The sequence below is a fragment of the Rosa rugosa genome, chromosome 3, assembly GCF_958449725.1.
Source record: "Rosa rugosa chromosome 3, drRosRugo1.1, whole genome shotgun sequence".
NCBI lineage: Eukaryota > Viridiplantae > Streptophyta > Magnoliopsida > Rosales > Rosaceae > Rosa > Rosa rugosa.
The window spans coordinates 53,808,428-53,833,207 of NC_084822.1; the positions used below are offsets into that span (position 1 = coordinate 53,808,428).

At 39.4% G+C, this 24,780-nt stretch overlaps 5 protein-coding genes across 6 annotated transcripts; 2 read left to right on the forward strand and 3 right to left on the reverse strand.

Annotated features, from left to right (window-relative positions):
- Positions 1-4,567: 4,567 nt before the first annotated feature.
- Positions 4,568-9,637, reverse strand: LOC133738317 (WAT1-related protein At4g19185). The gene is made up of 7 exons (XM_062165833.1): positions 9,260-9,637; positions 8,729-8,791; positions 8,492-8,608; positions 8,107-8,392; positions 6,151-6,306; positions 5,175-5,326; positions 4,568-4,927 (listed from the first exon to the last, which is right to left on the reverse strand). Exons 1-7 carry the CDS (start codon positions 9,481-9,483, stop codon positions 4,735-4,737), a joined length of 1,191 nt encoding a protein of 396 aa, XP_062021817.1. The 5' UTR covers positions 9,484-9,637; the 3' UTR covers positions 4,568-4,734.
- Positions 9,638-9,962: 325 nt separating this feature from the next.
- Positions 9,963-14,290, reverse strand: LOC133739404 (conserved oligomeric Golgi complex subunit 6). Its single transcript, XM_062167185.1, has 9 exons — positions 13,771-14,290; positions 13,570-13,677; positions 13,400-13,467; positions 13,149-13,272; positions 12,930-13,076; positions 12,582-12,842; positions 12,203-12,478; positions 11,566-11,709; positions 9,963-10,970 (listed from the first exon to the last, which is right to left on the reverse strand). The coding sequence occupies exons 1-9, from the start codon at positions 14,185-14,187 to the stop codon at positions 10,461-10,463; spliced, it is 2,055 nt and encodes a 684-aa protein (XP_062023169.1). The 5' UTR covers positions 14,188-14,290; the 3' UTR covers positions 9,963-10,460.
- Positions 14,291-15,995: 1,705 nt separating this feature from the next.
- LOC133737945 (uncharacterized) lies at positions 15,996-17,777 on the reverse strand. The gene is made up of 4 exons (XM_062165405.1): positions 17,709-17,777; positions 16,626-16,833; positions 16,370-16,484; positions 15,996-16,216 (listed from the first exon to the last, which is right to left on the reverse strand). The coding sequence occupies exons 1-4, from the start codon at positions 17,775-17,777 to the stop codon at positions 16,177-16,179; spliced, it is 432 nt and encodes a 143-aa protein (XP_062021389.1). The 3' UTR covers positions 15,996-16,176.
- A 625-nt stretch (positions 17,778-18,402) lies between these two features.
- On the forward strand, positions 18,403-18,808 carry LOC133741347 (protein DELETION OF SUV3 SUPPRESSOR 1(I)-like). Its single transcript, XM_062169271.1, has one exon. The coding sequence runs from the start codon at positions 18,473-18,475 to the stop codon at positions 18,698-18,700; it is 228 nt and encodes a 75-aa protein (XP_062025255.1). The 5' UTR covers positions 18,403-18,472; the 3' UTR covers positions 18,701-18,808.
- A 712-nt stretch (positions 18,809-19,520) lies between these two features.
- On the forward strand, positions 19,521-23,927 carry LOC133741098 (probable apyrase 7). 2 transcript variants are annotated; one of them, XM_062169035.1, is made up of 3 exons: positions 19,521-22,037; positions 22,543-22,877; positions 23,505-23,927. In XM_062169035.1, the coding sequence occupies exons 1-2, from the start codon at positions 20,060-20,062 to the stop codon at positions 22,851-22,853; spliced, it is 2,289 nt and encodes a 762-aa protein (XP_062025019.1). In that variant the 5' UTR covers positions 19,521-20,059; the 3' UTR covers positions 22,854-22,877; positions 23,505-23,927. The 2 variants fall into 2 exon arrangements, with proteins under 2 accessions (XP_062025019.1, XP_062025018.1); XM_062169034.1 differs by having other exon boundaries at positions 19,522-22,037; positions 23,493-23,927.
- The last annotated feature ends 853 nt before the right edge of the window (positions 23,928-24,780 follow it).

Consider the following 24,780-nt stretch of genomic DNA (forward strand, 5'->3'; position numbering starts at 1 on the left):
TTAGTTTTTATGCTAGTCTACCAAGCTAGCTAGCTGGTCACTGGCTATAGTTCATTAGTATATTTTATGTCTTGTATACTTTTGATTAGTACTCATCCGTCGTGGGTACAGATTTTTTTTTACAATCGATACAAAAATGCAGATTCTACAAAAAGTTGATGATAATATTAATGCTAGATTACCATTAATATTGCGAAATGATAAGATATAACAATCATTTAATTTTGAAGGTTTATGATTAGTGTTCTAAAAATTTCTACGGGCGGCCGCTTAGAACCGCCTTCAATTAGTGCGGACGGTGTCTAGTTGGGTCGGATTTAAACACTTTATTTGTAAATACCTATTATATGCTTAATTTTTTTATTATGTTTTGAATCAATATATTATTAATTTTTTTAATTGCACATATTTATATGTTGTATAATAAAATTAAATTAAAATAAGAATCCACCTAAGTCACGTCTCGCCTAAGCTCCAAAGTGCTAATCCCCTCCCCACCACCGCTTAATTCCTAGCGATTTTTAATCCGTTACTTATGATACTAGAAAAAAAAGATTAAAAAATCAATTTTTTGTTTTGTTTTTCACATAATGCCTTTAAAGAAATTTCAGGGGACTCAACATCATTATTAAGTCAGGAAAAGGTCTTTTTCCTTTTATTATCTTCTGTAGATATGATCGTAACTAGTCAAATATTAGATTCAAAAGTACAATAAATTAAAGAAATGCCATCGGAATTAACTTGGTGATCATGCAGCTGTCACAAACTTATTTATAAAGCATATTCATGTGCGCGCTTCTCTTTGTAGAATTTACTTTTTCTCTTAACAGCAAAAGAATAAGTTCAAAAGGAAAAGCTAGCCAGTTATGGTGAATTGAATTGTCTAAAGAATTTCTGAGTAAATTAAAAGTCGTACTAATGGTGCTTTTCTTTCTAAAGCAGCCAACTGATTGATTCCTATATTCCTTTGTCCTTTAAAAATACAGTTAATTTTGATTCGGACTGTAGTTTTCAACATTCGTATCATAGAAATTCGATATGACTGCTGTATTTTTATGATTGCATAATGTTTATATATCACTAATAATATTCATCATCTGCAAAAGATTCTGGGGAAAAGTTCCCAAGTAAGATGCTAATTAAACAAAGTCTTCTAATCTTTTATATATGTATCCTCCTATTGTCTGCTTCCCCAATTTGCCCATTTGCCTTAATTCTCTTTCACTTTTGTTTTGTTTGCTAATCTATTTTAAAACTCAAAGCTGCATAAGCTAGAGAGCAGAATGATTAAAGCTAGGAAGCACACCCATCAATGGGATTCCGATTTCTGTCCATAAAACTTAAAAATATGAATTAATATTTTTTTGGCAGAGAGCACTGAGAGTGTTTGTGTACTCTGAGACGTCTCTGATCGAACTGAGAAAGATAAGAGGAAATATATTAATGGGTCCTGGTCTGAATATATGGTGGAGCCTGCCCTTTTCTGGTTTCAAAGACTTGCGCAAAGAGAAAAAAAAAAAGACTGGTCTTGGCTACTTGACGCTAGCTTAGCTTTGCTTGGTGGCGCATATCATATTTCTAGTGCTTTCTCTTTACTATCCCAACTTGCATTTGCTTTTTAATATCACACACACACACACACACACACATGTAGTCTCTATTTCATTATTAATTTCATCCTTAATTGGTATTTCACCATTTCTGTGTTCTATATCTAAAGCTTCATATGCATCAATGGATCGATTCTCTCTATCTGGACTTTAATTATCTTTAGAAAATTGACCCTAAATAGCTAGCTATCTAGATAGAAGTTTAGAATGATTCTCAGCGCCGACCATCCCCACCACCCCCGGCCCCCCGCGTTCTATACTGTTTTTGAAAACTTCTATCATGTTTCATAGTACGTAATACTTTGATACCCAATTAAAGATATGAGAAATAGTGAGACAGTGAAGTGTAGTTCCAGTTAGGGTTTGAATACACACGTACGAAGCTTGTGTTACTTTGCTTGTAACAAAATCATTGGAGGGACGGCGTTTTCCGGTAAATTGTCGTCGTCTAGTTTGTTTGTTGGCCAAATAAGGGTAGTTGGTAGATCGACACGTGGCACACAATCCCACTTTCTAGTGGGGTGAGATCGATTTTCGAGCGTCATATTCAAATCATTTGGTGGGAGGGTCCTTGCTGGTCCCGCCAACTCATTTCCTTCCAAAACCCAAAATTTTTTGTTTCCGCACTTCTTTTTCTCCTATTTTCTTTCATGTGATTTTTGTTCTATATTTTCTCTAAAACAAAACTCAATCACTTCTCTCCGTAATTCCTTGCAGGAGAAAATCTCGAGAAACTATCAAATTTGTAAGTCGATCTGTAGAGAAGAAGTGGAGTTCAATTTGAGTTATTTTTCTATCTGTCGACAAATAATTCGTTTTCATTTCAATTCTTGACTCTAGCTCAAATTGCTTTTCTCTGATTTCCTATGATGTTTACGTCTCAGGAGAATGCTCAACTGTGTGGTGGTAGACCACCTTTCTTTAGTCTTTACTTTGATGGATGGTGATAACTGACCAATTGATTGAAGACTCGGTGATTAAAATATTTTAGATTATCCTCATTTAAACTAGCATTATCAAACAACACATGCTGATCAGTTATATGTATTGTGAATTGTGATTGAAGTTTTTGCATTACAAATGAAAGTTACTGTCATGAACAGAAAACAGAGAGAGAGAGAGAGAGAGCACTATATATAATATCTTGAAGAGAGAAGATCATGAGTAGAAAGTGGGAGTTGATTACTAATTTAATTACTATATCAATCTATATATTTTTCTGTTGTAGTACTGCGGTATTACTGCAAGACTAGTCAAATAGATATGATTATTGAGTTTGTTAGTATTGACGGTTGATTATGATCATTATTGCTAAAGATGTATGATTCGGATGTCATATAATTGAAAGCACAAGAGGTTGTTTTAATGAGTACATGATGATGATCAGGACGACAGGACTGGGTGAAAGTAAGGGAAGAGATCTGCTAAAAAGTGAATTGGTAAATCCGATCGATCATGTTTCTTATAATGCATGCCATCTCGATTTGGCAGAAATTATGTTGGTCCTATATGGCTGCTCATAGTATACACGCACACAACCATCCATCCTTCTCCTGGATCGCCCTCTCTTTCTCTTGATTTATGTGGAGAAGGAAATCAAACTTATTATTGATGGCAGTCTGACTTGTGTGTAGTCATTTATCATTTTATTAGGTATAATGGTGTTCACTTAATCAGTAAATGACTAAGGTATCATTTTTAGGTCGTCCGTTATTTGGTTACACCCTTCATCTCATGTGAATCAAATTTTGAACATTAATGAGCATTGCCAATAAAGGATACTCTACTTTGTTTTAAAAAAAAAATTTATCGAAACGTCTCAAACTCGAAGAACTCAGAAGCATGATAAATCAACAAACACTAAGTTGGTAAGATTTATTGATATACTACAACTATATATGAGCTCCTTTTTTTTTTTTTTGGAGAAAATATATGAGCTCCTTTAGACGTGTGATAATCATGCATTTGGCACAGCCCCATGTGACCGATCGATTCCAAAGCATGCCACTCTCACCAATGATGTACTCACAGAGAGAGAGAGAGAGAGAGAGAGAGGGTAAGCAACGCGAGATTGCGAGGGTAAGGGCGTAAGGCTTGGAGATTTCCATTATGTTTTGTTTATTAAGACTTTGCAGACAAACAGAAGCCCTCAAACCACGCGTGTGTGCGTCTCTTGTTTTCTTTGGCTTTCGTTGTACTCCCACCCACTTCAAACTCGATTATGTCTTTGTTTAATTCTTAAACTAGACACACATACCTATCAATCTAGATGGAGGAGGTCGATAATGGTCGTTATGATTGCTAGAATGATATGAATATATCCTGCTTAAGTAGCTAATAAATTATCCAAAAAAAAAAAAAAGTAGCTAATAGTATACAAGTTGATGGTGTTCTTTTAAAGCCAGTATATTATTGATCAAAAGGCAATAGTAGTGCAGATCTTAGGTTGTTGTTGTTGTTGATGCTGTTGCTGTAAGTGGGATTCTATCTGATATAATTGGAATCATTGTGCGAATTGAAAATCAAACTAGTCTAATCCAAGTATCTTCGTATTACCTAAGCATAGAGCACGCGCATTGTACCTGTTTACTCTCTTGATCATTCTCACGTAAGCATGAGCACCACCAAGAACGAACAACCATTAAACACTACGTTCTGATAGTTCAACATAAGTCTTGGCGATCAAGAAATTTTGATCTCTCACGGTCTGATTTAATCTAATAGTGTAGAATATACTTTGATATAAGGATGTTATCAGGTTATTATTGCTTTATGGTTTTTGTCTATCCTTATGAGACTTAAGACTAGGAGAACACTACTGCTGCTGGTTCCGTAATACACCATGTTCCTGGTTCAAATAGAGAAGACCGAAATCTTTGAAGCATTCTTCACTTTTCCTGGGTAGCCAAACTGGGATAATCATAACCAAGGTGAATGACTCGTGCACAGTGAAATCGTGAAGATGAACGGATCAGGGGAAAAGACAGTTCATACCTACTGCATCTTCTCAACTGACTTTTCATTAAGAAAACACATCAATGGAAAAGACACTGTCACATCTCAACTGGGTTTATGTCGATTTCAAGAATTTGTAAATCTTTATATCACAAACAATATAATGTTCTTAATCTGACGATGATTTTGGTAAAACGTGTACTCTGTGGAATGGTGTCTTGTTAATTGTTGCATCTTTGTGGATGAGAGGTTCGGAGACCCGAGCAATCGGCGGTATAACACCCAAAGCTGCTTGTCTTTCTCTAAAGGAGGCCCAAGTGACCACATAAAGACCAGCAATAATTAGTAAACCCCCTGCAACACTGTTTTCACATGAAAAAGAAAAAGGACCAATTAGCATCATTCCAGAAAAAAAGTGCTCCGGTACAAAATAGCAGAGTACAAAAGAAGTAAACACATGGGACTTCTAAAAGTAGTTTAAATAAAGTTGATGCAGAACTCAATTTTATTAACCAAAACAAGGCACTTGTAAATCTATGTAACTTAACATCTATGGCCAACCAACAGAAGGATTTAATCACAGAAATTGAGGGTGTGACCGGAGCAAACCTTCCCAAATAGATAGGGCTCCCTAGGAAAACTCTTGACAAAAAGGCTGAAGCTGCAGGTTGAAGTGGATTGTAAAGAGCAACCAAAGCAGGCCCCAAGATCTTATTGCACCATGTCAGGAGTCCATAATTAAGGGCCGATGCAACAATTCCCTGAAAATAAAGGAGTATGTTCACAACTTTAAGAATTAAGCCAGCCTGAACTGGCAATAGGTTTTGGTGAAAAAACTATATACATAAAGAATTCAAAGAAATGTCTATACAACAGATTATAACCCGTATGATTCACTATTTGTAATATAGTTACAGACTACATTACAGATAATACACAAGGATACACAGCCAGTAGACATGCCAAAGAGTCGTCATTGTATAAGATGTTTGTAATCTATTGTGAAACTGCCTGGGTCAAAAATCCTTGAAAATTATAAAGTCTACCATTGCTAACCAACCTTCTCTCTCCTAACACAGATACGATGGAGATGGGTATAGAGGTCAATCTGGTGAAAGAAAGGAAGTGAAGTGGAGGAAAAGCACAAGAGCTTTTTTTTTTTTTTTTGTAAAACAAGTAAAAGGACTAGTATATCCTTAATCATGCCATTTTTAACAGAAAGTTCATCTTAATCAACAGTAGGGACTTTAAAAAATGAAATTAAAGTTTAGGAGGCAACTTGGCACAAAAAGAGCTCAAGGTCAAACAGAAACAGGCAAAGTTCAGATTGCATTGCTAAATTTTTTCCCATCTGATTAGATATAAATTTGGGGTGGTTTTTCTTCACATAGAGTTTGCTTTTTGCTTGATATAATATTTAGTACATCGGCCATCAGAATCCTGGACAGATTTCTTGACCTAAAAAGGTTAGGCTTCTGCTCACATTAGCTCAGAACTTTTACTTGATATTACATTTTGTTTATCACCTGGAGAATAGTAATCTATTACCAGAGAATCACATATACCCAGCCAGATGGAAACTTACAGCGTAAATAACTGCAAAAAGCTCGGACTGTGTCAACGTCCAGTCTGTTGATTCATTGGTCATAAATAATGCAGTCACCACCATGAATAAAGCACCAAATAAGTATGAATATGCTGTGACTGACAGATTGGAAGGATATCTTTTCAAAAGTGGAGCCTGAAAGTTTCAATATTAATATCAGAACATCAAGGTACCAACTGTTAGAAACAGAAAGCACATTAAATTGTATATTACCTATCACTTGAACAAGTAGAAAAACACAATAAAATTAATTACTAAAAAAGGTCAAGGTTCACTCATGGGCATGGTAAATCAAATTTTAACTTTTAATGAAAAAAAAAAAAAAAGGTCAATTCAAGTTCATTCATTTTGACAAATCTGTACAGCAGTAACTAGAAGACAAAAGCTCCCCCAGTCTCATAGTTTGCACCTACTTTTTGGTTTTTTTTTTTTGGTCAATAGTTTGCACCTACTTTGGAGAATGGATAATTTCCATGACGCCAGGAGTCTGTGGCCTGTAAGCTCATTCAGAACATGATGGAATTATGAAATATCAACAACAAATGCAATTAAGCAGTCATATCAATGAAGAAGGAAATTTCTTTATTTTTGGTGTAAATGGGGGCCCAAAAAAAAAAAAACACACACCAACAACAACTAGATTCTTAGGTCTGGCTACACCATGAAGTCCTCTTGCAGAACCTGTCAATACACCCAGGCAGTTGTTGATAACACTGATAGCTAACAGGAACTCTGGAAGTCAGGCTAAAAAGAATTCAACCAATCTGCTGCCACATTTCCTCCCCCTTGAATATGGTTGAGTGCAATCCCTATTTTTATTAATCAGATCTTGCAGCCAATAATTTACAATAAACATTGTCGGAAGTAACTGACCCAAGGAACAAATCCACTGCACTTCGAGTCAGATTCAGCAATAATTTTGTGGGGTGGGGAATCCCCTTTCCCAAGCTAGCTTCAAACCAAACCAGAGCCGCATAACTCAGCAATAAGGATGCCACCACCTCTAAGATGTTCTGAAAAACACATCACCCAAGCAGTCCCTCACCTCTAATTAATTCAACACCGGCAAATTTACCATTTACCAAGACACACTAGGAGGGACAGGCAAAGATAGAAACGTCTCTTGTCTTGGGGGTTTGTTACCATATTGGCTAATCAGTACTCATGTGCTGAAGTGATAACTCAAATATGCGACCAAGGCCAATCTCATGATAAAAATATAAATTTATATCTCCATAAAAAATTAGCATTTCTGCCTAGGGATCTACATCTCGGATTATCAACAATTCAGTTAGAACAGCTGAGCTGGAGCTCTAGAACACTCTCACAGCAAATGGTTTGAAGACTCAAGAATCCCATTACACAAATTGCGGTAGAGTCATGTGTCAAGTTCCACTTTTTGTATTATCTTGAACCAAGGTTGACATGAAGTTTTCCATTTTGGAGGAACTAGCAGCTTCCACAAAAGAGCCCAAAATGCAGGAGGTTATCAGTTTCAGAATGAGATCAGAAGCAGATTTAACCTTGAAAGATCCATTGGATGTCATCATCCATATATATATATGACTCTACACTCATACACTATCCAAACAAGCTGAAAATATGATCGCTTGACCTCAGCTCCTCCAAATTCTTGGCTCAAGAGTAGCCAGGATGCCAGCATTGATAGGAAAGGTTAAACATGATTACTCAACCAGAAATCAACAATCTTGCATTGAACAATATCAACTTCCCTATAGAAAATTTGTAATTCTGGACAGGTGTCTGTCAAGAATGGCATAAAGATGCACACCTACCATCTAGAACAGTTGATCATTCAACTTATTGATTTGTCAGGTGAATTTTTTGTTCTTGAAAAGAAAAAGTTGCAAACTTTGAAAGTAAATGAGATGATTATAGATTCAACAGATAAAGGTAGAGTATATAGTCATGCACCTGAATGGCTAGGAAAGCCGCCATGCACATGCAGTTCCCTATTAAGCATAAAACTCCGATATGGAAATGATCTAGTCCAAATTCCAGGAAAGAGGACATCAACCACCCAACAGGCTCTGGTTGACCTCTGGCACTTATCTCACTTTGTGATGTGAAGTCTGGTTCTGTACTTCCAATCAAAGCAGGCCCTCGGAATAAGACCATTAATATGGCACCAGAAACACATACAAGTGTACCAGAAACTTTGGCCTGCCCTTCAGCTCTGAGCAAATTCACTCTTTCTGTGCTGCATGAAAAACGTTCACATATTAACCTCCATTATGAGTGTACATATTCTAGAGAAACATACAAATGAAGAGCTCAAGATAAACTTTGTCAAACTGACCCCATGAGTACTGCCAGGATAAAAGTAAAAACAGGGATAGCAGGTTGTATGGCCGCAGCGTAAGTTGGATTTGTGTAGCCAAGACCAAGAAGAAACAAAAGCTGGTTGCCAAAAATTCTGTTTAATACAAAGAACCAACAAAAGCCGAGTTCCATCATTAGATCGGTGGGTGGTCATGCGTAATAAGAGTAATCATGATAGGGTATAAGAATGCCATTGAGATAAATCTCGTCTTACCCAGTTAGCCCAAGGAAGAAGAAGGTCATGAAGAGGCGCCTATTCATTGGTTGTCGAATCCGTCTACACACAGTAAATAAGAAAAATTCAGAATGCAGTGGTTTTTCGTTCATGATCATACCATTATCATAACCTACAGAATTACATGCACCGGATGAAGCTGCTTTGCTCCTCAGGGCCATTTGGATATACGCCTAAAACAGCTGCTTGCTCAATGATGACTTCAAATACAAAATGCATCATATATGTGGACTTACTAATGATTCTTAACTTCCATAGTTCTTGCTCGTGCCCATTCTCCGACCATTTTCGACTCAATACCAAGATATATATAAGTATCCAGATTACTTAAAAATCACAGCTTTTATTTTACTTACTGAGCATCAAAGGTACAAACTTTCTGTCTAATCAAACCCAAGTTCAGTTCATGTCTTTGCACAGATTACACAAAGTACCAATAGAACAGAAACTAATGGGTGCCGCCCACAAGATCCGATCCAATCAAATCAACAAAAAGAAGAAGGAACATACTTTTCACGGACATAGGCGATTGGAGCAAGAATGACCAGAGCAAGAAGGTCTCTGTAGACACAAAAGACAAGCTGGTTGATGCCCACATTGAGGGCTACTTTGGTAATTACATGATAGCCTCCGTTGATGAGCTGAACCAGAGCCATGGCCGCATGTGCCTTCCATACATCTCCTCCTCCAACTGCAACACCTGCTGCTGACGCAGAAGCCACTACTGCTGACATCTCTCTCTCTCTCTCTCTTGCTTTCTGGGTCTGAGAGAGTGAGAGAGGGGCAGGGGATCTTAAGGAAGAAATTGTTAGTGGGTTGAGACTTGTTGCTTGTGTGAATCAGACTCTATCGTGTCTTCAAGACTTGGCTAGCTTTGGAGATTTGGAGACCAATCACCAGAAAATAATATTTGTATTTCTTTTTCTTTTGTCGCGATGTTTATTTGCGTTGGTGTGTCATTTTCAGTTTGAGAAAATAAAAAAATTAAAATTAAAAAACCTCACGTCGAGACGAAGTTAAGAACAACCTCGGCCACCCAGAATTCCAAGTGCTTTGTTCTTTCTGTTTATTTTTCTTCAGTTGACTTTTCTTCTCCCTAACTGATAAGCCTTGAAGTTTAATGAAATTTCACAAAAAAATTTGTATATCAAGTATTCGAATATAGGTGTTGAGTATATCAAAAAAAAACAAAAATAAAGAATATTTTACAGTGTATAAATTAAATTTTAATATATAATTTATTGAAATGAATCGTGTATCCTTTCGAGAGAATTACACACAACTTTTCAAGCATTTTAGGAATGACAATGGCATGTCCCACAATAACATTACAAATAAAAGAGGAATCTGTATAATGAGTTGATGATACAATGCCAAGCAATTGCAATACCAAAAGCCGATGCTGATTCTGGGATATTTGAATCACGAATTGATTGAAATATATAGTCAATTAGCTTCCCGCTAAATATGTTTGGACTAAACTCATGAAACAAGCTATCGAAAAGTAATCTTATCCACAAAAATACAACATATCCCACCAGTATCTCCCTCGTACTAATGTCTTATACCCACCAGAATATCCATCCTAAAGTATTTACCTACATTTTTTTTTGGCTAAAGAATACTTGGAATCAAGTGTTTGATAAGCCGTTGAATAAAGAAAAGGCAAATGGGAGGCAAGAGGAAGTGAAGAGAAGAAAATAGTGCTTCTTCATATTCCTAAAATGGTCCTTATCTGGTCCGGAGGATGCCTTGCAAGTGACTTGGGATCTGAGTAGCCATTCTTCGGATCCATAATTGCCTCGTATGTAAGGTCATATGTTTCTGCCAATGCTTTGGCCACTTGGATGCAAGCTTCAGCACGCAACTTTGGAACCTGCATCTGCTCAAATTCGGGCAGGGAGCTGTCACTTCCCAAAACAAGCCCAAAGAAAGCCTTCAAACTCTCAGAAAGAGCAGCTGGAGAAGTGTCCTCAATCTCTACCAATGGAGTATTGCCAGACTCTTTGTTGACTGAGTCTCGGAAGTGAGACATTTTGGTTGACAAGCCACATCTTTTAAGGATCGCATCGACTTCATTTTCTACGAGACCGTGTATGTGTCTGTCTATCATTGCCCCAAGACTCTTCACATACTCTGCTGCAACCTCATGTCCCAACAATGGTTGTTGGATGGCACACAAGCAGTTGATGAGGAAAATTTTGGAGGATGTTTCACTAGACTGCATCAATCCATGGAGTATGCATATAGTCAGAACCAATTTGAAGACCTTAGATATTATCACAAAAGGAACAGAATTCCAAACTTGGGATTCAAGACTCTTAGAATGAAATATTACAACCACAAGAACAAAGCTGGAAATCATTAACAATACAAGGCCCTTTTATGATTCTACCAATCTCCCTTTAACATTTTGTCAAGTTGTGTTATTATTATTATTATTTTTTTTTGGAAAGTGATTGCAGCTTGAAAAGCTCAGAAATATTAGTTTTAATAAGTCTTAAAAACTCTGTTCCCCATATAGTGAATAATGCAACTGGACAGAATGGGAGTGACAGAAATCTTTGAACTCACTTGTCACAGGGGAAGTTGTTAAAATTTCTAAAAGTAGGAGGGATGTCATTGTAGTCTGCAAAGATTGATATAGGATTGGTGGTGGGGGTGAGATGATGGGATTCTAGTTTGACATGACTCAGCACCAGGAAAAATTCAATACAGTAGAGTTGATAAGAACAACAAAACCTAGCACTACGCATATGAAGATAAATTTGCAATCAGACAGCAGCGAAAGTTCTGAGAAAAGGGCAAGTAGAAACCTGAGGTGATGGGGCAGAACTGCTGGACAGCAGTGCATCAACTGAGGACTTACTGAATTGACCCGAATCAGAACCCATTCTACTTCTTCTTGAAGAATGGCCAACTCCCTTGGACTTGTGTGCCTCTGCTGCTTGTTCACATATCTGCAATGATGGAACTAACGGAGTTTATTCAACATATTAAATTGATTGGACGCTATCACATTGTGCATGTGAAGCCTTTGCATAGCAATGTATAATATCTTGAGCCTCTCCACCCATTGGAGATGGATTTTGGGTTGGATACTTCTAACTTCTACTTATTAAGCCTATAACATGAGTGGATCTGGAACAGCTACAATAAAAAGATATGTTAGTTAAATGTTCCATAAGATCGTGTCAGTGTCTGACCCTGCAACAAGTTTGGCTCACAAGGCCAGGTCATCTAACTTTATTTGCTTTATGGACTGGTCCAGCTAATAGAGAGCCAGTTTGTGCGATTATACAACACACAACAATCAATCACACTCTAGGTGAAGTTCATTTAATTATTGCAAACATGACATGTGTAAACATCTCAATATTGTTTTAAGTATTGTGATACCGCAGCAACTTTAATATTATGCCATTTATAGATCAAATGTCCACATAAACACACCTGAATAATTGGATCGAGTAAAGCAGATATGACTGGATCGAAAGGAGGCTTTTTCTGAAGCATCATGCTGTAATGGGTCTCAACTAATTCAAGCAGCACAGAGACTCCTTCTCTTACTGCTGGGGGTGGAGAAAGGTCAACAGCAACTAGGGGAGGATACCTCAAAAGCTTTTCCCCCCGGGTTTTCAAAATATCAAAAAAAGTTTTCTGAGCAGCATCTTTCAGTGTCCACAGGGTATTAGATAAAGCTGTATCTCTCCCAAGCAAATCTGATATCTGCAAGTAAACAGACAGCGATAAATCGGGTGGGAAAACGACAAAAAATATAGACATATGGGACAGTTTGTTCCATTGATGAACTACAAGAAAGACCACTTACAGTGTAACTGTAAAACTCCAGGGTGTTACTTAGTTTATATGAAATTATGAGACTGGATTGAGACTGCAAAACTTGTTCAACTCTCAATTTAAATGGACGGCAAACTCCTTCAAATATTCTATCCAGAACAAATGTAATATCAGACTCTGTCTTCTGAGAATCACTTTCTTGGCTCTTGGACATTTGGTTTGTGGTTGGACTATCAGCAATAGAATCTGGATCAAGTAGCGCAAGTACAAGTTCACGTTCAGATGCCAGGGCCTGCAAAGAGAGCAAGAAACTACAATTAAGACATGATGAATTAAGATGCACAGATATAAGACAACCAAAAGGCCTTTGTTTCCACACCTGATGTAACCACCCGAGCATATCCCCAACATATCGTAATGGATCATGAGCATGAACTTCAATAGGTCGCGGCACTCCTCCAGGTCCTCCACGTGTAAGAGCACTGATAAACCGTCTGAACAATGCATTGTGCCTCATATTCGCTACCTGAAAGGTCAGTCCATTAGCAAATAAACCAAGTAGATAATTCATGGGGAACAGTTTAGCCCAGACAATCACCTCTTCTGCACAGTACTTAAAAAGCACAGGCCTTTCCTTGAGGCAACGAACAGCGGTTCTCAAAAGATCACTAACTTGAGGATTATCAGAGTCACCAAGCTGCCTACATTCCGCCTGAACCCACCTAAAATTGGAGGAGTAATTAAAGAGTCACCAAGTTACCACTAGCATACTAGTGTTCACCGAATCGAAACAGTCATTCTATAAACAAAGATTATTCACAACAAGGAAGATCATAAGAGAAGAAAAACCTGCAGAGGCGTTCATAAGCTCCCTCTTGGTACACGGCCATCATATCCATGAGCTCCAGACCAGCACGCTGTAAATGATCGACTTCAAATCAGCATTATATCCACAAGCATCACATTTCCGCTTTTCGATTTTCGAATAAATGACACACAGGAAAACAAAGATAATGTACCTGGTGATGAGTCCTCAGTAGCAGTTTACAATTAGCATGAATTTCCTGAACGTGAGAGAGCGCCTTGAAGAAGTCCTCGTTCAGTTCTTCCTCCCTCAAAGCATTGATCTACCAAACACAGAACAAACTAATCCGATCTCAGATTCAACCATCGGAAGAAGAATATTCCGTTACACTGTAATGGAGAAATATTCCGTTTACCTCTTGGTTGGAGAGCTGGTAATCGCGGAGGAAGCAGGAGACGATCTGCTGCCGTTGAGTGGTGACGTTAAGCTCCTGCTTGAGCCGCTCGGTGGTGGTGATAATGTCACCGGTGGTGGCACTGCAGCTGTTGAGAGCCTTGGCGATCTTGTCGCAGCAATTGGCCAAGGCATTGACCTCGTCCTCCACGCGATCCAGGGCCTGCTGCGCCGCACGCGACGCCTCGAGGAAGTCGACGTTGATGGAGAGGCCTCGCTTCTCGATGCTCGATCTGAGATTGCGCCGCGACTGAGGGGTATTTTCGACATAGAAGGATGAGAGAGTGTTGAGGGAGGAGAGCACGTCGGGAGAGTCGGTGCGGCAGTCCAGAACCTTCTTCAACTTCCGGGAGAGCCCCGGCGCCAGCTTCGTGTCCATGTCGTCGTCGTCGGCCTCTAGTCTTGTTCGTTGTGTTGGCAGTGAGAGAGAAAGCTTGCTCTAAATCTGCATTTACAAGCGGAGCCTGAGATGGGTATCGGGTCGGGTGACGGTTGTTTAACCTGGGCTAAAACGAGAGAGGTGGAGCACATCCGACTTTACTGACCGAACCCATATCCGATTGTTTTTTCAAGATACGATTAAGGGAAGTGAAATTCGCACTCCATATTTTACAATTCACATTTCATATTTCTTCTTTTAGTAATTTAAATTTTATCTTAAATTTTGTTATTTAAACAAAAAAAATTCAACCAAAAGAGAAAAAAACTGGTCAGGCGGACTCTAGTTGGTGAGTTAGTGTCGACACAAGTGAGTTGTCTAGTCTTAGAGTTCTTACTGGCTAGATGAGAGATGAAATGTCAAGGATTCACTGCTCCTGCGCTTATTGTCTTTGCCATTCAGTTGTAGTGCAAGTTTAGAGTCAGTCATTATAGAGTTCCAGTGTGAAGTCTAGTGGCCATTTCTGAGTAAGAGATGTCGCCTAAAACTCGTTATAAGCAGTTCATTATTAATGAAGTTCTTATTTGATAAAAAAAAATAATGTGAATTTCAAATTAAGCAGTGTGAATTTCATTCTCCATGATTAATTAATATTTTTATATTCATACAGCTTCACTAAGTTTATGGTAACATCCATTACATAACTACATTACAAAACATCCACCAATACTGCTCACTGAACTTAACCTGACACATATTATCAACAAGTTTAAGGGATGCCCGAAAATAAATAAAAAAACAAGAAAAAGAAATTAAGGCAATAGGCCTACAGCCTAAAACCCAAACCCATTTTGGATCAAACAAGAGAAAACATAACCACTCAGAGTCATACCCAAGGACCAAGTCCAAAGCGGCCTATACTAGATCACCACCATCATCCGGTCTCTGGAGGCCGGATTCACCACCAAACCATCCGTAGAATTCGCTGCTGTCACCAAAATTTTTTCCTCAACACAAGTTGTCGCCACCTGAGTAAGAATAGAAGCAATGACATCGCCCACCACAACCTCTCCGATGCGACCCAAACCCGACATGGATACCTACCCGCCTAGAACTTAGGCGGCGATTCCTTAACACCGACACTCTCACCATAGGCATTGGTCTTCACAACTCCCAAATTAGAAGGTCCACCAAGTGAAGTCCACCCCATACACCAGGAACACACCATGTTAAAAGTTCGGCCCTCTAAACACACTTGCGACCCATGCATTAAGGTTATTGACTTGCCTATGCACCGGGCTATCACCGAAACACGTCACTCTACCTCTTACCAATAAATTCTAGGGTTTGCAAAGAGAAACCATTTTCGACTATTCTTCTAAACTTTGGATCAACTTTTTTAGTTTTTGTATAGACATGTCTTGTGAATGGTCAATATCTGATGCTTGGTTTAGCTATTCAGGGTAAAATATCAAATCAAATTGATTTTGATTTGGTTTGGTTCACCATTTGTTCAAGTCCCAGCACGTGAAGTTGTAAACCAGATTGAAGAAAAAATTGTATAGAAAAAGTATAGATTCGAGAGTGGTTTTAGATCGAAAATTATTTTAGACTATCCTATTTATGTACCCGCACTAATTTGCCTTCATATCAAATTAACTTTGTAGGTTGATATCTCCATCATTGTTATATCATGAAAATAAATACGAACTCATCAACTCAATACTAAAATATTATGTACATCAAGGCCAATACTATTCATGCCAATAAAGTATTAATACTAAACTGAATGAATACTAACCATAGGCCTGGGCACGGTTCGGTGCGGATCGGTTTGAAGCCCAACCCGCATCCGAACCGCATTAAACGGTTTGCTTGTTTCCCACACCGCAACCGCTTTTTTTTATCATAGGCCGAATTCTTCGGTTACACCGAAATCCAGTTCGGTGCGGTTTAGGTTTCGGTGTGGGCCGGTTTCACTATTTGGCCTTAAAAGTCAGATGTCCCTTCCATAGCTCCCTTCCACAACCTGCAAGTGCAAACAGAATCACAAATTTTTTTGATTGAAACAAAACACAGACAAACCCCCATACCACACTGTCACCCACCATCATCATCATATTCAATTCAATAATTCCAATATAGTACTCCAATTGAAACAAAACACAGACAAACCCCATACCCATACTTTCTCTGTTTCTCACCCACCATCATCATCAAATTCAATTCAATAATTCCAATACAATACTCCATCATGTTGTCTTGAAGAGTCCGCCCAAGCCCATAAAAATATTCCCCTGTTTGTATTAATCCCACAGCAGTGCGTACAGAGAGGTGAGGAAATGAATTGATGAGTCAGTGATACAGAGAAGTGAGAGAACAACGTTTAGAAAATAAGAGACGAAAAGAAAAGAGAAGGCTGAAGCCTGAAGGCATACCCGATTGGCCGATCTGGTCAGAAACGAGAGACTGAGAGAGTGAATTGACTCTTCTCTCGAGAAGAGAAGAGATAGCTGGGTTTGAGGCTTTGAGCCGTCGAGGTCGCTTCTTCTGGGTTGACTGGTTGAGGGAGAGGAGTGAAAGCGGCGTGAAAGAGGAGCAGGAAGTGTCGAAATGAGACAATGAGGTGAGGTCGCGAGGGTTAGGCTTTTAGAGTTAGATGTTAGGACTTGGTGCAGTCGAGTTCACATAGGCTCGGATTTCAACCAATGAGAGTTTGACAGGTATTTACTAATTAAAAAAATTTAAATATTAAAGCGGTCCGGTTCGGTTGTATTCGGGCGGTTTAAGGGTGAGGACCGGTTCCGACCCGGATACATACGGTTCGGTGGGCCAAGCCTCATTTTCTGCTCTGTTTTCAACCGGTTCGGTTCCCGACCCGGATTTTTCGGTTCGGACGGTTCGGTAACCGGATTTCCGGTCAGAAATGCCCAGGCCTAACTAACCAAACATTTTAAGTTTGGTAAATTAACTTTCTATAAACCGAGCATGATATCTTCCCTCTAGTCTCACATTTGACCTAGTACGTAGTCAAAATCTACTAAATACCAACTGAATATTTTTAGGTTTAATAAATTGACTTTTGAAAAATTGGACCTTTATAGCTTCAATTTGTGTGGCATTTCACCTAAGACCTAGCCAAAACCAAGTACCGAATGTTTTAGATTTGATAACCGACTTTTAATAAAGAGAAAAATTCAGGTACCGTCCCCAAACTATGCTGCCAAGGCCAATTTGATACCCGAACTCTCAAAAGTATCAATGTGATACCCAAAGACCTATATTGGCATCAAGGTGATACTTCCGTCAAAAAAATCCAACGACTCCGTTTGTTTGCTGACGTGGCAAGCACGTGGGCAAAAAAAAAGGACAAAATAGACTTTTTACCCTCTTTTTTTTTTTAATTCATTTTTTTTTCTTCTTTTTCTTCTTCTTCTTCTTCTTCTTCAACCTGACTCTTCTTCTTCTCTCTCCACCTCCTCTCTCTCCTCTCCTTCTCCACCACCCAAACCATCACTAACCCCACCGATATCCTCTCCTCTCCTTCTCCCCGCCTTCATCGACCGCGACCCCTCCCTCAAGTCCCTCATCTCCTGCCTCGACCTCGCCGCCAACCCCAACTCCCGATCCCTGCCGAACTCCGCTTCTCCTATCACCCTCCACCGCCGCCGCTGCCGCCGCCAACCCAACCCATCCTCTTCATCATACTCTGGACCTCGTCAGCTCTGTTGCCCCCAAGCATGAACCAAGAAAAAACAAGAACATCCAAAAGCTTATGGCCACAGAATTTGGCCAAACAAATAAAAAAATTCTTAACCAACCCATAATTTCCAATTCACTGGATTCATCAATCCCTCTTCTTTTTTTTTTTTTTTTTGCTCTGCATATTTTGTGTCCGTGTTGCCTTTCTGTTCTGCTTTTTTGGGTTTCTGAGGAATTTTGGTGATTCTGGAATAGGCCCCCAAAGTTTGATTCTTTTGCTTGAATAGTTTTTATTGACAAAGAACGAGACTTTGACATGTTTGATGATCGTTTTTTTGTTTCTGTGCAATGCAAAAGCTTTGTTTTTTTTTTGGTTTGTAGTTTATTGTGTGGTGATTTTGATTCTGGGTTTTGAGAAGTAGAGTTTAGGCTGATAATTGGGAGAGAGAGCTCTTCTTCAGTTGGGAGAGAGAGCTCTGTTCATGGGCATAAGAGGAGCTGGGGTAGTTTGAACTCGTGGAGCGTCTTTCCGTCTGAACCACAAGGCTAGAGGATCCCCATCGCCCCCTGAAATCCGTTTGAGATGGCGGCGACGGAGCCCAAGGCAGTGACTGAGGTCGCCAAGATGGACCTGTTCGAAGACGATGACGAGTTCGAAGAGTTTGAAATCAATGAAGAATGGGAGGACAAAGAGGAAGGCAAGGAAGTGACACAACAGTGGGAGGATGACTGGGATGATGATGACGTTAATGATGACTTCTCTCTGCAGCTGAGGAGGGAACTGGAAAACAACATTGAGAAGAAAGATTAGTCTGCAGGCTCAGTCATTTGCTCATCCCTTTCTGTTCTCTGCACCATATGAGTTGGTTGAAGTTGAGATGGGTTTGCTTGATTTTCTTTTCAAACCATCAGATGCCTGTTAGAGACATACGATGTTGTTGACATATCTAATGAAGTTCTGTATTAAAGATGCTGTAGTTTGAGTTCTTAAGTCTTTTTGACTTCCCCTAAACGTTGTTAACTAGCAGTTGATCGTTTGGTTAATTTCGTATAGAGCAGTTTGCAAGTGCTTGCATTCTATGGCTTGGTCTTAATAGGGAGGAAGTGAGATAATTCCTTTCTATAATAATATTATCATGAATATGAAAAAAAAAAAAAAAAAAAACCAGCTGGGGTAGTAGTAAAGTAGGCTTAAGCATCATCGACTCTCCTGATGATGATGATTCCAAGTTTTCTGGGAAAGTCCCCAGATCATCTGAGAAGAAGGAATAAGAAGATGAAGAAGAAGGAAAAAGAAAAAGAAGAAGGAAAAAAAAAACAATTAACAAAAGAAAAGGGCAAATTGGTCTTTTTCTTTATTTTTGGTCTTCAGGTGCTTGCCACGTCAGCAAAGAAACGGCGCCGTCAGAATATTTGGACGGAAGTATCACGTTGGTGTCAAAATATGTGTTTGGGTATCACATTGATACTTTTGAGAGTTCGGGTATCAAATTGGCCTTGGCAGCATAGTATGGGGAGGGTAGCTGAATTTTTCTCTTTAATAAACCAACATTTTAGCCTCCCTCTCACCTAAGACCCGGTCCAAACCCAGCCACAAAGAAGGAAAGACAATAAAGAGTATACGGCCCAAAAACCCAAGCCTGATAGCTCCCTTCTCCGCCACCTGGCATCAATACTGAAGTTTACGGAAAGGGAAGGAGACGAAATTACGTCAAGAAAATTAGAGAGAGAGGCGTCCTGGTTGTGGTTGGATCTGAACAACCCGGAAACTACCCACAGAGACGAAACAAGGAGAAATCGACGTCTATTGTACTCACTGATTTTGATTGCCCCTCTCAACATTTCGCTACAAACCATGACTCAGTTTCATGGCTATGGTTATGGTCGTCGTCTTCCTCCTCCTCTTGTGATCCTCTTCTTCTTCGTCAACTCTAGGTAAATCCTCCACAGCTTGCTCCCGCTCTTTCCCCCCCCAATATGGGCATTTGGATTTGTGTCCGATTCCTTCAAATTTTTGTCAATTTTCTGTGCTCTTACTCCCCGACTATAGTGTCACTCCGGATCTAGACTCACCTTAACTTAATTCCATCATGTGATTGCTCGATTCATATTGTTGGGTGTACTTTTCGAATCAGAAACACCACCCAGTAGAACCAAACACCAACCAACCATGGTGTTTAATCGAATTGCCAATTTCTTTGCTTCTCTATCGAGTCGTTGGTCTAGCCCTCAGGCTGTATCGCCTCCCAAATCTGCTGCTTTTGCCTTTGCAAACACCGCACGCAACAAGAACCTTCTCAGACTCTCGTCGTCTCTCCAGGATTTCTCATCTTATAGCCAGCTTGATATCGAAGATCCCAATATCGCAACTGTGACACATTCGAAACCCCCTCCTCATTCATTGCAGAGAGAGACTGCTGCTGCCTCCAGCTTTTCCAAGGAGAAATCACTGCCAGGAGGAGGAGGAGGAGGAGCCCCATTTTCGCGCAACAAGTGGGTACGAGCCTTCATGTTTCTTTGCTGTGTTTTGTTGGTTGGTTTTCTAGTTTATTTGCTTTCCATGTTGGTTTATTCCTACTGGTTTAAAGGAGAGCCCAAATTCTATATTGTGCTGGATTGTGGAAGTACTGGGACTAGAGTTTATGTATATCAGGCAACCTTGGACAACGAGAAAGATAACAGTTTTCCGATTGTCTTGAAGTCATTAACAGAAGGTCTTCAAATAAAACCTAAGGCTCACACAGGGCGAGCTTATGATCGGATGGAAACTGAGCCTGGGCTCGACAAGTTGGTGCACAATGTCTCAGGATTGAAGGTTGCAATAAAACCACTTGTTCAATGGGCAGAGAAGCAAATCCCAAAGAATGCACACAAGACAACCTCACTCTTCCTCTATGCAACTGCAGGGGTTCGTAGGCTGCCGAGTAATGATTCAAAATGGCTTCTAGATAATGCATGGTCTATACTCAAGACTTCACCTTTCTTGTGCCAAAGAGACTGGGTTAGGACTATCAGTGGCCTGGAAGAAGCTTACTTTGGCTGGATAGCCCTTAACCATCATAGGGCTATGTTTGGGGCTGGACCTAGAAAGCCAACATTTGGTTCGCTTGACTTGGGTGGTTCATCACTGCAGGTTACATTTGAGAGTAATGAACATGTGCAAAAAGACACCAGTTTAAACATTAGAATTGGGGCTGTGAGCCATCATCTCACTGCATATTCTCTCCCTGGTTATGGTTTAAATGATGCGTTTGACAAGTCTGTGGGTCGTCTCTTCGAGAGGCTTCCAGAAGTCAATAAGACAGAACTAGTGAATGGGAAGGGAGAACTTAAGCATCCGTGCCTGCAGTCTGGGTATAAGGAGCAATACATTTGCTCTCAATGTGTTTCGAAATTCCAAGAAGGCGGAAGCCCTGTGATTGCAAAAAAGAGTTTGGGCAAAGGAGGAAGATCAGGGGTTTCTCTGAAGCTCATCGGTGCTCCAAATTGGGAGGAGTGTGGTAAACTAGCAAGAGTTGCTGTTAATTTATCGGAATGGTCCAATATAACGCCTGCACTCGATTGTGACGTGCAACCTTGTGCTCTTCCAGATGGTTTACCCCGACCTTATGGAAATTTTTATGCAATTTCAGGATTTTTTGTGGTTTATCGGTTTTTCAATTTGACTTCTGAGTCGTCACTTGATGATGTTTTGGAAAAGGGTCGGCAGTTTTGTGAAAGAACTTGGGAAGCTGCAAAGAAGAGTGTTGCTCCTCAGCCTTTCATTGAACAGTACTGTTTTAGGGCACCATATATTGCATTCTTGTTGAGGGAGGGCTTGCACATTATAGACAATCAAATCACCATTGGTTCTGGAAGTATCACGTGGACACAGGGGGTTGCTCTGCTGGAAGCTGGAAAGACACTTTCAACCGGACTGGGGTTTCGCAGTTACGAAGTACTCCGGATGAAAATAAACCCATTATTTCTTCTTTCAGTTTTGTTTATATCATTGATTTTACTCCTTTGTGCATTATCATGTATTGGCAATTGGATGCCAAAAATTTTCTGGAGGCCATATCTCCCGCTGTTTTGGACCAATAATGCGTCTTCTGCATCTGGTATTCCATCTCCTTTCCGGTTCCAGCGCTGGAGTCCTATTATTCCCGGTGAGCTCTTCTTCAAGACTCTTGATTTGCTAGTTCTGAAATGATTTGCATAAGCAACTGTAATGTTTCTTACATTTAAACTTCACTGTGTTTCACTCGTCCTTCCAAGATGTTTCCTCTGGATCTTCTTGTCACTCATTTGTTCATCATATCCTCTGTTGATGGTTCTGAAGTCAATGCCTATTGATTGGTTAAACTATAAATGTACAAGAATAAAAGAGAGTACAGATTATTTTAGTGAATTATCCTTGTACATTTATAGTTTAACCAATCTAGTGCAAAGTCATGCGAAGGTTTATGTGAAAGGCTATGAGCCTAGAGTCTAAAAGGGGTGATTTGGATATTTTAGAACATGTGACTTATGAAATTATTAGGGAATATTGAGAAAGTTGAGAAAAAGAACCAAGATTTGATCCCAATATGAGGGACGATAGTGTACAGCCTTTTTAGGATGGTATTACGAATTTCTAAATCCTTAGGATCCAATGTCAACTTTGTATTTCAGGGGATGGAAGAGTAAAGACGCCTCTTAGTCCAACAATTGCAGGTGGTGTCCAACAAAGACCATTCGGATTGGGACATGGTCTCAACAACGGTGGTGGAATCCAACTAATGGAGTCTTCCTTGTGCCCATCAAGTAGCAGCATCTCCCATAGTTATTCGTCAAATAGCCTGGGCCAGATGCAATTCGACAGTAGTAGCATGGGCCCCTTCTGGTCTCCTCACAGATCTCAGATGCGTCTTCAAAGCAGGCGATCACAATCTCGAGAAGACCTCAATTCTTCTCTGACTGAGGCACACATGACAAAAGTATAAGATGTGTTCGTCTGCAAATTTTTGGTACGTTCATTTCTTTCTTTTTAACTATTTGTTATATTTATTGAGAAAGAAGAAAGTAGAATCTCCATTCAAGCTTAGGGTACTGATATTGTCCTACAATTTACAAACATGTATTCCAGTTCAGCTAAGACGTATGTTGTTGCTTACCCAAAACAATAGTTTACCAAATATGGTATACCTGCTGAACATTTATGAAGAAAGTGATAACTGCACATATATTTCTCCCATTACAAAGGCTATATTTAAGATAAAAGGGATTGCAATCAAAGCGATCTTCCAGCTGAAATACACTTGCCAGGAAGGCCAAGAATCCTATTTCAACTTATCATGAGCGTCTGTCCTAATGGTGCATCTAGTTTTTATTGGAATCGTAAACCTATTCTTACCAGTGCGTATTCATCATTTATTTAAAAAGCCAGTACATACCTATTGTCAATTTAAACTGGTTTCTCTCCTGTACCTATGCTAATTTTGCATCAAGTTGATTGTGTTCTGTTGAATTTCAAATTTTCTTCCCTCTTGTTCATAGATATTGAATCATTTCAGATTTTTCTCCTTTTGGGTGGGATTATTGTGGTTTTGGGTCAAGCTGGTCGAATTGATCAATTTCAACAGATTGTTTTGCAGGGGAATTGACCTTGTTAACAAGGCTGCATGTCCATGGGATTTGGGGTCATGTGCACAACAGGCTTCACTGATTGTAAAATTAATCTGGTGCCAAAATCATTTCGACCCCCCCAACCCCTCCCTATATCTCCAAAGCTTACTTTCAATCAGGGCTGCGGATCTGCTGAGCACTACACATGAGGCGTCCGCGTGATCTTATCTTTTTGATATGAATCTGCCTGATCTGATCAGAAATCCAACAATCTTAACTTTTCAACACTGCACATATGTTTCGGAGTCTTTGATTCACATTAGCAGTTTTAGCAAATGTTGACATGAGAAATGATGAAAGATGATTTATAGGCAGCGATTATAGCAAGGTGTACAAACAGCCTCTTATACATTCAGACGGTGTTTAAATAATACTATTCATTTCAGGTTTCAGGAGGAACCATTCACACTTTCAAAACACACGTACACAAACATTATATAAGGCACTTTCAAAATGTCATTTTAAAGGATCGTTAATGTAAAAAAATTATAAACTTTAGTTTATGTGACAATTTTTTTTTTTTTTTAAATATCGGCAGTTCGGCACTTTAATTGTTAAGTCTTTATTTGCTTATGAGTTTTTTTTTTTTCTTTTTTTAATAAAGTGTTGGTGCGGCTGCCCTCAAAACTTGATTAATGAAACTATCGAATACTTGGGGGGGGGACGTTGAGCCTAAATCCCTGATTACAATAAGCATATTGATATCAGGACTTTGTACAAAATAACTGTATTCGAACACGCACTAACTAGCAAAGAGTGCTATATTGGATACTCTATTTGCTTTGACAAAGCGGTGACATAACGGAAAGATAACTCGATTACAATGTAGCATAATTATCAATTTCACAGCTTTCCTATTATGTTGTTGTCGGAAAATAAATCCGACGACACTTAGTTTCACCCTGCCGCTAGGAGGTTGCGACCATTTAACCAATGATCGTCGCCTCACTAGGCCAAACAAGGCACTTAAAGTGCATACACAGGCATGTAGCCCAACTAGCCCTATAAGTACTTGCAGGGATTTATTACCTGCCAACAGCGAGACAAATCTAAGTAACTAGTAAAAATAAAACTGAAAACATAAAATAACCAAATAGCCTAGGCCTGTCCCAAGCCCGAGCCTTGACTCAGGAGAGAGGACGACCACGGGAAGCTAGCCAAGCCTGGCGCAACCCCACCACAGAAGATTATTTGTGTAAATTTTCAGTTAAATTGAAAATTATTAATGCTTCCATAATCGTAATT

What these genes read in the sequence shown, in the direction of transcription:
- LOC133738317 (XM_062165833.1), bottom strand. Translation starts at nt 9,483, where the DNA reads ATGTCAGCAGTAGTGGCTTCTGCGTCAGCAGCAGGTGTTGCAGTTGGA. An exon ending in TTCTTCCTTGGGCTAACTGG is followed by an intron (nt 8,609 to 8,728) that starts GTAAGACGAGAT and finishes TGTATTAAACAG; the next exon opens with AATTTTTGGCAACCAGCTTT. An exon ending in ATCCTGGCAGTACTCATGGG is followed by an intron (nt 8,393 to 8,491) that starts GTCAGTTTGACA and finishes TTTTTCATGCAG; the next exon opens with CACAGAAAGAGTGAATTTGC.
- LOC133741098 (XM_062169035.1), top strand. Translation starts at nt 20,060, where the DNA reads ATGGTGTTTAATCGAATTGCCAATTTCTTTGCTTCTCTATCGAGTCGT. An exon ending in CTGGAGTCCTATTATTCCCG is followed by an intron (nt 22,038 to 22,542) that starts GTGAGCTCTTCT and finishes TTTGTATTTCAG; the next exon opens with GGGATGGAAGAGTAAAGACG.
- LOC133737945 (XM_062165405.1), bottom strand. Translation starts at nt 17,777, where the DNA reads ATGAGGGACTTGAGGGAGGGGTCGCGGTCGATGAAGGCGGGGAGAAGG. An exon ending in GAGGAGAGGATATCGGTGGG is followed by an intron (nt 16,834 to 17,708) that starts GTTAGTGATGGT and finishes TAACTCTAAAAG; the next exon opens with CCTAACCCTCGCGACCTCAC. An exon ending in GAGAAACAGAGAAAGTATGG is followed by an intron (nt 16,217 to 16,369) that starts GTATGGGGTTTG and finishes TTGCACTTGCAG; the next exon opens with GTTGTGGAAGGGAGCTATGG.
- LOC133741347 (XM_062169271.1), top strand. Translation starts at nt 18,473, where the DNA reads ATGGCGGCGACGGAGCCCAAGGCAGTGACTGAGGTCGCCAAGATGGAC.
- LOC133739404 (XM_062167185.1), bottom strand. Translation starts at nt 14,187, where the DNA reads ATGGACACGAAGCTGGCGCCGGGGCTCTCCCGGAAGTTGAAGAAGGTT. An exon ending in TACTGAGGACTCATCACCAG is followed by an intron (nt 13,468 to 13,569) that starts GTACATTATCTT and finishes GATCATTTACAG; the next exon opens with CGTGCTGGTCTGGAGCTCAT. An exon ending in TACTCGATCCAATTATTCAG is followed by an intron (nt 11,710 to 12,202) that starts GTGTGTTTATGT and finishes CCATCATTGCAG; the next exon opens with ATATGTGAACAAGCAGCAGA.